A 12,168-nucleotide genomic window follows, 5' to 3' on the forward strand; every position below is an offset into this window, starting at 1 on the left:
CACAGTGTAATTATACATTTAAGTACAGAGTAATAATATATAACTACATGTACTTACTATAGGGGTAAGAATGGGGGTTCGTTTTAGGGTTAGTTGCATGCAATTATGCATCATTTATAATTATTAAGCTGCATATAGGCTAGTATAACAATGACACTGAATAAAGTATATACGATAATAGATTAAAATAATACGATAACAAGTAACAATTTGCAATATCAAGAAGCAAAAAGGTTTTGTAGCTACAGCTAAAATAAACGGAAGCTGATGAGACAAAGCCAGTCGAAACAATAAGTCACAATGCTCTACGGTTAGGTGAATATTTTACGCGAAACTGGCTAAATCTCAAACAAATTGTGTCAAATTAATATGTACTTGCTCATTGCATTATTTGCTAGTGTAATGATTGAGGACTTTGCACGTGCAGTTATGTCAGCATGTTCAGCCCTCCCACTGGGGCTCTCAGTCCGTCAGTGCGAGTCTGAAGCCGGAGCAACGATCAGCACATCCAGCAGTCATGAGCAGTCATTGCACACGTCTCTAGCGGACTCATGACTATTGATATGGGGCAAAATCATTTCAAAGTATTTTTGAAGAATCTCTGGCTGCTCTTTCTTATTGTGGAACACGTTAAACCTGGTAAGTGCACTTCTTTTTTTACTGGCGAAAAATATATATAAAAATATGGAAATCGAATTAATTAGGCTATAGTTCATGTAGCTTATGTATGTATTTAAAATCATTTGCATTTGTATATGAAACACGTAGCCTACGATGTAATGCAAAGTATCTAAGCTATCAGAAAGTTTTAGATGAAGTATTGAGTGTTAGGATCTGAACCTGATTTCAACAAGTGCAACATGTTCCTGGATCAACATCTTTGCTGATCCTCGAACAACATTCCAATTAACCAATCAGATTTGAGGGACAAGTTTACAGTTTATGTGAAGATTAGGGTTATGTGCTTCTGCGTCAATGTTATTAACCTGTCATTTCCCTCTGATTTTAGGGTCATTTGTAATGTATAGGGTTAGGACTAAATTTCCGGACAGGAATGTTGATCCAGGAACATGTCTTTGGCAAAAAAATCATGGTGACAATTAGTATCTTATTCTCATATATCTGTGGATGAGGGCTTTGAAATGCATATTAATAACATTTTAAACATTTTCTTTTTTGCACAACAGTCTACATATAGCATATTTTAAGGCAAGATACCCCATCTGAATAGGGTAAAAAAATAAATAACTAATAGATATCACCATACTTCCTCAGTTGGTTGATTTGCTACATTAAGCATTGCAAAAAAAAGTACAAATAATAATAATAATAATAATATTTATTACAAGTTTTCTGAAATGTTATATGCAAATAATATGCAAATGAGGGGTTATCTAATTGAATATGCTCTCATTTGCATACATTTCTAGAACACAAATCTGAACATTGGATGAAGTCAGGTTCAAAAATTATTTATTTTTTTATTTATTTTTTACATATTAGAGTCAAAGGTAAAATTTTGACATATTAGAGCCAAAATACAGCCAGATACAGCCAGAAGAAAAAATAATAACTTTTTTAGGAATAAAATCAGGCAAATTATATACTGTATGAACAAACCCCTCTGTAATAAACTTCAGAATATAGAATAAAAACAAAAGTTTGGTGTATAAATCTGCTGAAGTGGAGATCTCTGGCTCATTGCAGGAGAAAAAAAAGATATGAACTGTAATTAAAATCTACAGACGCAAATAGATAAAGTGCTAAAGTCCAAAAAAAAACTGTTTTTGTAATGTCTCGCCATAATTCTATATGGAATCTTAAGTCCATTGAAAATATTTTTAAATATTAAAACATTCAGTACTTATGCATATACAATGGGGATCAAAAGTCAAAATAGAAATTTGGAAATTATTTTTTTTTTTTTCAATTCAACTGAAAGGAATGCGACAAAGAAGCATTTTCAGATTATTGATATTATTCAGATTATATTCTCTTTTTTTGACCTTGTGGTTTACCATTCAACACACTGTATGTTTGCATTGCATTAGTTTCTGTCCCTGAGTGACTCCACTCTTCTTTCCATTTAGATTCTAATATGAAGTTCCCACCCTCTGTACTAAGAAAAAAAAAAAAACACACATCACAAATCACTGGATGGCTGGATTAATTAGAGCTGACTGCAGTGATTAAGGAACAAATAGTAATTACAGTGAGGAGGCGGCTCTGCTCGGCCAGTCTTTTCTTTTACCCAGCCATAACTATGACCTATTCAGTGTTGCTCATCCTCCACTGTGCCTTTCCAAAACATTTATCAGACACTGTAATCAATTACAGTGCAGAATGAATCAGTTATCACTAATAAAATAAAGTGCATGATCAAGATCTGTCAGAAACTCTCTCTTTGTCTATGAATATCTCTTGCAGCACTATCAGATGGTTGGATCCATGCGCATGCAGAAGACAAACTCTTTCAAAAACTCTTCCTCGGTTACAATAAGTGGTCCAGACCTGTGCGGAACATCAGCGATGTTGTCATCGTCAAGTTTGGTCTCTCGATCGCCCAGCTCATTGATGTGGTAAGTTGATATTTTGCATGTTTTCTATGCTTGATGCTTGTCTCTGTCCTGGTGAGTGGCAAATTCAAAGCATCAATGCACTAAGACCATCTTACAAATGCAAGCCATTTTGGCCATACATTTCATAGCGTTAACAAGAGCTTTACATATTCTGATGGAAATGTGTGGTTGCTAGGCTCTCTGTAATATTCTGGTCTCCAGAAATGGCTCGAGTCCCACTTAATGGAAGTCTGTGGGATTTAGTCATCTACCAGACCGAATGTTTGATGCTAACTTCATCCTCTGATATTCTACAGGATGAGAAGAATCAAATGATGACAACAAACGTTTGGCTGAAACAGGTGACTGTTATAATCATAATTATAGTCTGTTATAGTCATAATTATGAGATAAAAAGTCATAAAATTAGATACAATTGGAAATTGACCAGTCAAAATTATGAGATAAAGTCGAAATTATGATATACTAAATCATAATTATAAGATTAAATGTCATAATTATTGACATCCCGTCATATTATGAGATAAAAAGTTGTCATTATGAGCTAAAAATTTGAAATGATGACATAATTATGATATAAAGTCAAAATTACAACATACTAAGTCATAATTATGTCATAGATTAAATGTCATAATTATGATAAAACATCAAAATGATGACATCCCATCATATTATGAGATAAAAAATAATTATGAGATAAAAAGTTGAAATTATGACAAGTCATTGTGAAATAACGTCAAAATTACAGCATGTATATATGTATTACAACACGTCAAAATTATGAAAAAGTCGAAATTATGATATACTAAATCATTATAAGATTAAATGTCATAATTATGATAAAAAGTCAAGTAGCTGAGTGAGTTTTGAAGAATCACATGCTAATAAGAAGGCATGTGACTTTGCAAAATGTACATCAATAAATGCACTTTCTTTAAAATAAATTAAATATAGAATTTGGACATATACAGTATAGTAATTATGGTAACTCTTTAGAATAAGGTTTCATTTGTTAACATTGTTCAAATTAGCCTTCCTGTAGCTCAAACAGTAAAGCACAGAAACGCCAAGATCATGGGTTTGATTCCCAGGGAAATGTGTATATTGAATGCAATGTAAGTTGCTTTGGATCCTGCAGGAATGGAACGATTATAAACTGCGCTGGAACCCCTCCGAGTTTGACAATGTGACGTCTATTAGAGTCCCGTCAGAGATGATTTGGGTGCCTGACATCGTCTTATACAATAAGTAAGTACTGATGTATATTTCTAAAAAGGTTGTGACACACATGACATATGCAGGAAGATTTTGTCAAGGTGGTCCTGGGTATTCGGAGATTAAACGTTATCGTTGAACTAACACGGTGTCCTGTTAAAACTCCGGAAGAAAGAGGGCGGTCCAAGTCTTAATGGCTCTATTAATATCTGCAGGCCTTAGATCCAGCGCTCCGGTGTTTCTGTAACATTAACATGTGAAATCAAACAGACATGGCGTGAAATAAGATGTTAAGCACTGCTGTAGTTGATTAAAAAAAGGTGCATGTTTTAATCTCCTAATAAAATGTCAAATGACTATTGTCTATTTTTGGAAAAACCAGGTCTGTCTTTATCTAGGAGGCGAATTTGATCTCGACAAATAGAAATTGAGGTCCTCTTGCATCATCAGACCTGAAGCAAATGCTAAAAAAAAAAGTGATGTAGATATTTGAAGTAATTATCGCAATTGTCACGGAACATCTTCCTAGAGGCATGAAGAAAGTTTCTACCCCAGATACATCATCAAAGACACTTCCTATAATTCATCCATATTTTAAAGAAAGCACTTTTAAAAGGCTCATATCAGACTTTCTGTGGCTCATTTACAATGTTAGTAAATATTTAAGTGTTTTTATGGCCCTTTGAATGCAACATGCAATTTTCTTTCTTTCTTTCTTTCTTTCTTTGCTGAGGCTTAAGACTTAGATTGTTTCTTTTACTCTGCAATTATGCATTAAATTGGTCAAAAGTGTCAGCCAAGACACTTATAATGTTACAAAATATTTCTATTTAAAATAAATGCTGTTCTTTTTTGTACTTCTTATTCATCAAGGAATCCTGAAAAAAAAAAAGGTTTTAAACATTGATAATAATAAATTTTTCTTGAGTATCAAATCAGCATATTAGAACAATTTCTGAAGGATCATGTGACACTGAAGACCGGAGTAATGATGCTGAAAATCCAGCTTTGATCACAGGGATAAATTGCATAAATTAGAAAACGGTCACCTTTTTCACAATATTACTGGTTTTACTGAATTTTTTGATCAAATAAATGGCGCCTTGGTGAAAAAAAATTATATCGGTAACACTTTACAATAAGGTTCATTAGTTAACATTAGTTAACTACCTTAGTTAACATGAACTAAGAAAGAAAAATATATCTACAGCATTAGTTAATATTAATTTCAACATTTACTAATACATTATTAAAATCAAAGGTTGTATTAGTTAACATTAGTTAATGCACTGTGAACTAACATCAAAGAACAGCTGTATTTTTATTAACTAACATTAACAAATATGAACTAATATAATAACAAATGTATTCCTCATTGTTAGTTTATGTTAGTACTTACATTTACTAATGTTAACTAATGAACCTTATTGTAAAGTGGAACAAAAAACTCTTAGCGACCCCAAACTCTTGAGTAGTCGTGTAAACTGGTGTGGTTTTGTCTACAGCGCGGATGGCGAGTTCGCAGTGACCCACATGACCAAAGCCCACCTGTTCCACACGGGGAAGGTGAGTTGGGTTCCTCCCGCCATCTACAAGAGCTCCTGCAGCATTGACGTCACCTTCTTCCCGTTCGACCAACAAAACTGCAAGATGAAGTTCGGCTCCTGGACCTACGACAAGGCCAAGATTGACCTGGAGCAGATCGAGAACACCGTGGACTTGAAGGACTACTGGGAGAGTGGCGAATGGGCAATCATCAACGCCGTGGGAACCTACAACACCAAGAAATACGACTGTTGTCACGAGATCTACCCGGACATCACCTACTTCTTCATCATCCGCCGTCTCCCTCTCTTCTACACCATCAACCTCATCATTCCCTGCTTGCTTATTTCTTGTTTGACCGTGCTGGTGTTTTACCTGCCATCGGACTGTGGAGAAAAGATCACGTTGTGTATTTCCGTCCTTCTCTCCCTCACCGTTTTCCTGTTGCTCATCACTGAAATCATTCCCTCCACGTCTCTGGTCATTCCACTCATCGGAGAGTACCTGCTCTTCACCATGATATTTGTCACCCTCTCCATAGTCATAACTGTTTTTGTGCTCAATGTGCACCATCGATCGCCCAGCACCCATAAAATGCCCAGTTGGGTTCATTCGGTGTTCCTGGACCTCATTCCCCGCTGGCTCTTCATGAGACGCCCAGAACCCGTGCCGAAGCACCGCAACACGACCAACCTCAGCACATCTAAAAGCTGGCTTCAGCAGGAGACCGACGTGGACGGGCAGGACTGTCAGGACATGGAGTTCGGGGTGGGGATGGGGATATCCGCGTCCATCTCGTCCCCATCCGCCGCGTCTCTGCACCTGTCCGACTCGGAGCCTTTGCTCCAGAAGTACGAGCTCCGGCAGTTAGGACACGTGATGAACCTGCGCCAGCGTCCAGCAAAGCTCACGGACCTCGTGTCAGACCCCGGTCTCAGCTTCTCACCGTGTGTCCTGAAGGCCCTGGACGGGGTGCGCTACATCGCTGATCACCTGCACGCTGAGAATGAAGACTTTTCAGTGAGTCTTTCACTCATGCAGACGTAGGGGATTATGGAAGCCTCTTTCTGACACACAAAAAAATGTAATCATATCATAATGGAAAGTTGTAATTATGAGATAAAATTGGAAATTGACAAGACAAAGTTATGAGATAAAGTCGAAATTAGGATATACTAAGTCATATTTATAAGATTAAATGTCATAATTAAGAGATAAAGTGTCAACATTATGACATCCCGTCATATTATGAGATAAAAGGTTGTCATTATGAGATAAAAAGTTGAAATTATGATGCCATAGTTATTATATAAAGTCAAAATTACGATAATTATAAGATTAAATGTTGTAATTATAATAAACCATAAAAATGATGACATCCCATCATATGAGATAAAAAAGTCATAATTATGATATAATGTCAAAATTACACCATACTAAGTCATAATTATAATATAAAAAGTCATAAAATTAAATAAAATTGGAAATTGAGATGTCGAAATTGTGAGAAAGTCGAAATTATGATATACTAAATAATAATTATAAGATTAAATGTCATAATTATGATAAAAAGTGAAAATAACAACATGCTAATTCATGATTATAATTTAGTCAAAAAATTAGAAAATTGACGTCGAAATTATGATATACTAAATCAGAATTATAAGATTAAATGTTATAACTATGATAAAAAGCAAAAGAAGTAATATAAAAAGTCAAAATGAGAAAATTTGAAATTTACATGAAAATTATGAGATAAAGTTAAGATACACCAAGTCATTTAAGATAGAAAGTTTTAATCATGACTTAGTATCTCATAATTCTAACTTTTAGTTAGAGAACTCTAAGTCATTATTTTGACATCCTAAATATAATTTGGAGATAAAAAAAAGTTAAAATTATGACACAAAAAGCCATAGTGAGATAAAAAGTTGAAATTATGACATTCAAAATTATGACATCCAAAGTCATAATTATAAGATAAAAAGAGATTGTTTAAAATAAGAAATAAAGATATAAAGTTGCACTTATGGGAAATAAAGTAATAAAATAAAGAAAGAAAAAGTAATAGTGAGATATAAAGTCTTGATTTATAGAAATCGTTGCAGTTACTAGAAATAAAATTGCAGTTACGACAAAAATGTTGACAATAAAAGCAGTGACCTTAAAAAAAAAAAGACTAAAGTGGAAACAGGCTGATCGAAAAAGTGCAAAACCCTTTGAGTGAATATTGCGTCACATGTTTCTCCACTATCTAAACAGATATTCCTCAGCTTCACGGCCACTGACCTCATTACATTGTTCACAGTTTTCCTGCTCTGAGCACTTCTGAACCGCACTGTGTTTGCTTTTTGACAGGTCAAGGAGGACTGGAAATACGTGGGAATGGTGATTGATCGTATCTTTCTGTGGATGTTCATCATCGTGTGCCTGCTGGGAACGGTCGGCCTCTTCTTACCTCCCTGGATATCAGGAATGATCTAAGAGCCGTGATACACACCAACATCAAGAGCTCTGATAAACACTTGAAGCCAAGACCTTTTACAGGGACCATTAAAAAGATGGCAAACACTGTAATATATATAGGTATAAAGGTCAATTTTTTTCTCTCTTCCTTTGATTAAAGGGAATATTTGAGGACGCAATTCATTGTTACAACGCAGGAAAAACAACTGAATGCCCTGACATTTAGTACTATCAAACCGCACCCGAGTCCTGTCGTTTCCATGCATAAAGAGCGGGGCCGTCACCGCCGCAATATGCAAAATTAACCTTTGGGAAAGAGGCAAACGCTTATGTGACCCTGATGGGTGGCAGTTCAATTCAGTTCACTCTTTACCCTTTATCCAACTGTTCAATGAATCGTAGATTACATTTCGTGCCGCTTTCAACAGCAATTATCTCCAAGGTCAGAAGGCAACTATTTATTTATAACTGTTTTTTTTTTTAAGTCTTTGAAAACACAATGTTTTTGATATTGGGAAGGTCGTGCAATTATCCAAGACGGGTCTGTGGACCATGTGGGTCAAATGGGACCTGGGAGAAAAATGACATTTACGACTTGAAATTCCGCTCGTCCACTGAACTAAAACACTATTTTGAAGTAACATGAAGAGCAATTAAAGCCAAACTAGGATCTGTCTTTATCTGCTGGAATCGAGAATGAATCGTGACATTAAAACGTCTCCTTCGGTTGACTTCATAATTATTGTAAGTGAGACTATCTGCCAGTCATATCCCTTAATAACTCTATTATACAGCTGTGAAAAAAAAGTCCCCAAAAGACTAATGACAAATGAGACGACATGAGCGCTGTCGCCCTCTGCTGATGATTGTGTAAAACACCAGGATTCCCACTGTCATGAAAACATAGAAATAAACAATTCAATTGAAATTATGACAAGTCATAATGATGATATAAAATCATAAAATTAGATAAAATTGGAAATTGACATGTCAAAATTATGAGAAAGTCGAAATTATGATATACTAAATCATAATTATAAGATTAAATGTCATAATTATGATAGAAAGTCAGAAAAAAAACACTAAGTCATGATTATAATAAATTCATAAAATGAGATATAAATAAACAATTCAATTGAAATAATTAAAAAAAGGTAATTTGATCAAAGGCATTTTTTACATTAAATGAAGGTATTAAAATCTACATGAAACAAATTTGACACATTCTTTATCTAGTAATCCAAATTGATTAAAAAGTGAACTTGAAATATATTACAAATTGTTAGTATTTTAAATGAAATGAAGTCTTAATTTATGGTGGCACTGAAAACTCAGAACAATTAAATGTACTTTTGTGATTCTAAATCAGTTGTACTTTATAGAAAGCTAATTGTATTGATGTTCTATTTATAAACATACTTGTAAAGTTTAGAAAATGAAATAAGTTAATACTTTGAAATGACAAAACTGCAAAACGTCTGTATTTATTTCCTTCCACAGTGTGCAGAAATTAAACATCTTTGACTTAAACATCTTAAAAAGGATTACAATCATACATTCCCTGAAAAAATATCTGAAAACATTCAACATCGAAAGCACTGCTTTCATTACCTTTCGGAAGCATAAATAAAGCGAGTTGTGCCAGGTCATTTACAAATAAATTCATCCTCTAGCTTTCTCATTGGATAAAACCCCCTGTTTGACATCCAATCAGGGATCAGATCTAGGGTGTGGCGGATTTGGCTATATTGGCTCGTACTCTGGCCTGGTCCACAGCGTCCAGGAGGTTCTTGGAGTCCATGGCCAGCGTGTGAGCGGCCGTCAGCATCTGTTTCTTACACTCGTCCTTCAGAGACGTGACGGCGTTCTGCTGAGCCAGACGCATCTTACTTATCAGCTCGGCCAGATCTTTATTCAGCAGCTTCTGAGTTCCTTCAATCTGAGGAACAGAGAGGAGCCAGGACAACATGCTTTATACTGCATTTAAGTGCATTCTGGGTAAAACCATCTATGACGTTTTGTTCAAAATAGCTCACTAACCCAGCTAGCAAAAATATGTCCAATGAACGGTTTGCTAATGTTCCCATTCAGTTCTCTGAACGTTAATAATGGAAAAATGTAAAGTTAAAAGGCGCTATACGTAGAATTCAGAAACCCTTGTTATTAGCGACACCGGTGGCTGTTAAGTGAACTGCAGACAGCAACATCTTGCTGGTGCTCGCATTCATGAACACATAACATGTACAGAATGGCTCTTTCAGCATTATCTTGAACATTGTATAAGCATTCATTTCATGTGTCATTGAACGAAAGAGAGGCTCTTGGGAGCAAGCGTAAACGGCAAAAACATCAGTCTACTGGCTTTCATAGACGAGCTATAAAGTTGGGAAAGGTTTCGTAACAAGCTGTTCACACATTGGCAATACAAAAAGCGATTAATACATGAAAATTCTTACTCGCAGCATAGCCCCTTTAATTTGATCATTTTGTAAAAAGTATAAGAAGATTACTATGTTCCGAAACTAAAAATTTTCCCCAAAAAAAAACGTTCCATGAAAGTCTAAATTATGAGATAAAGTCATAATTATGATATACTAAGTCATAATTATGACATTCCATCATATTATGAGATAAAAAGTTGAAATTATGACAAGTCATAATTATGATATAGTCAAAATTACGGCATGCTAAATCATAATTATAAGATTAAATGTCATAATTATGAGATAAAGTCAAAATTATTAAATACCAAGTCATAATTATAAGATTAAATGTCATAATTATGATATTAAATGACAAAATTATGACATCCCATCATATTTTGAGATAGCTTTTACCGAATTCTCTATTAACATCTCTGGAAGAACGTTTGCTTGTACAATCCAGAACGTTCTGAGAAAGTTCTCTGTTCGCTGGGAAGTCACTATGGCTACTGTATATTATCGAAATCCTTTTACCTCCGTTCTGATGGACTCATGTAGAGACGGGAGGATGTCGTCCACACTACGGATCAGACTGCGCAACGTCATTCCTACCGACTGCAAAATAAGACAATAATGACCTTGTCAAACAGAAACACAACTCCAAACATTAAGCATTCAGCATAAATGACCAGAAATAAGATGTTCAAAGTTGACCTACCTTCACCACATTGACGTACTCTGAGGCTGGTAACGTGTTGACATCGTTCTTCAGCTGGACCACGACCTTCACCATCTCCATGACGTTATTGTAGACCATGTCATCTGTGCGATCCAGTTCTGCTGTGGGAGCCGGCTATGATGGTCAGAATCAGTCGTGTTAATATGTGTAGCAGATCATTGCAAATAATTTTTTTAATAAAGATTTTATCAGATGAAATTCTGAGAATTTTTCTTGCATTGAGGTTTAAACCATGTCAGTGGTATTTGAGTTACTTGAGCCATTTTGTGTTTTTGTTATTGTTATTAAATATTTCTATTTAGCTTTAATTTATATTAAGCCCTATTTGGACAGGACTAGTTTTCTAAATGACGTTTGAGTCGCAAATCTTAGCACTCGACGTTTGTGATTTCACATAGCGATTCGGACGGGACGAACATCTCTATGTTTATGAGGTGGGAGTGTGTATGTATTTTAATTGATTATTTACAGATACAATTTTAATTGATTATAAAAACTCTATTTATGTAAACTTCACAAGTTTATAGAAGTGGTTGTGTATAATAGACCCACATAATTAAGCAGAGAAATCTAGACAAGTGTCTTGACCTGACACTGATATTAAAATGAGCAGGCTTCGCAGTTTCCACGATTTTGCTCTATTTCTTCATTTTATTGGCAACACTTTACAATAAGGTTCATTAGATCATTAGCTGGAAAGATGAATGTGTATTTAAATTGGGTCATTTATGAAGTAGAAATGTGAAATTGGTGCCTTCTAGACTGAGAAAAGCCAGAAAATGTGTTTTTGGCTCATGTGGATGAAAGACAACAACTCCCAGAATGCACTTGCTTCGCTGCCCTACGAGGCCACTCACAAGCCACGCCTACCGGTTACAGAGGGCAGTATCGGAAGAAATGATATAACTAGGCTACTAGTTGACTCGACACTGAAAAGACGCCGTTTTATCGTGAGATCCCCCTATGGGCGGGCTGAAGACATGCTGAACGAGCTCCTACTACTGGCTGGAGTCTCTAGCCTCTTTAGCTAGCTTCTTTGCACGAAGAACAACAAAGCAACGAAACGTGTTTGTCCGTTTAGGGCTACTGTAGAAACATTTCGGCGCATTTCAATGTAAGGGGACCCGTGGTGTATGTAGATAGAAATGGCTCATTCTATGGTAATAAAAACATAACGGTTCATTAAGTAAGGTCTTTATAC

General features: G+C 35.3%; 2 protein-coding genes across 4 annotated transcripts in view; one reads left to right on the top strand and one right to left on the bottom strand.

Moving 5' to 3' along the window:
* The first annotated feature begins 486 nt into the window (after positions 1–486).
* chrna2a (cholinergic receptor, nicotinic, alpha 2a (neuronal)) lies at positions 487–9,287 on the top strand. The gene is made up of 6 exons (XM_079854199.1): positions 487–639; positions 2,428–2,579; positions 2,876–2,920; positions 3,718–3,827; positions 5,300–6,359; positions 7,698–9,287. The coding sequence occupies exons 1-6, from the start codon at positions 552–554 to the stop codon at positions 7,821–7,823; spliced, it is 1,581 nt and encodes a 526-aa protein (XP_079710325.1). The 5' UTR covers positions 487–551; the 3' UTR covers positions 7,824–9,287.
* ptk2ba (protein tyrosine kinase 2 beta, a) overlaps positions 9,275–12,168 on the bottom strand; it is a gene marked incomplete at its 3' end in the record, with an annotated part of 28,766 nt that continues 25,872 nt past the window's right edge. For 2 of the 3 annotated variants that reach the window (XM_079854195.1, XM_079854193.1), the window contains 3 exons: positions 10,947–11,081; positions 10,763–10,843; positions 9,529–9,744 (listed from right to left, as the gene is read on the bottom strand). In XM_079854195.1, the coding sequence (XP_079710321.1) occupies positions 9,529–9,744; positions 10,763–10,843; positions 10,947–11,081 (432 nt within the window). Of the gene's footprint in view, positions 9,745–10,762; positions 10,844–10,946; positions 11,082–12,168 lie in introns of all 3 variants that reach the window. The other variant, XM_079854194.1, reaches the window with a different exon arrangement.

This window comes from Squalius cephalus, assembly GCF_949319135.1.
Source record: "Squalius cephalus genome assembly, chromosome: 20".
NCBI lineage: Eukaryota > Metazoa > Chordata > Actinopteri > Cypriniformes > Leuciscidae > Squalius > Squalius cephalus.

Excerpts from the sequence above, each read along its gene's own strand:
- chrna2a (XM_079854199.1), top strand. The coding sequence starts at position 552 with ATGACTATTGATATGGGGCAAAATCATTTCAAAGTATTTTTGAAGAAT. Across the intron at positions 640-2,427 it reads TGTGGAACACGTTAAACCTG|CACTATCAGATGGTTGGATC; the intron begins GTAAGTGCACTT and ends TATCTCTTGCAG. Across the intron at positions 2,580-2,875 it reads TCGCCCAGCTCATTGATGTG|GATGAGAAGAATCAAATGAT; the intron begins GTAAGTTGATAT and ends GATATTCTACAG.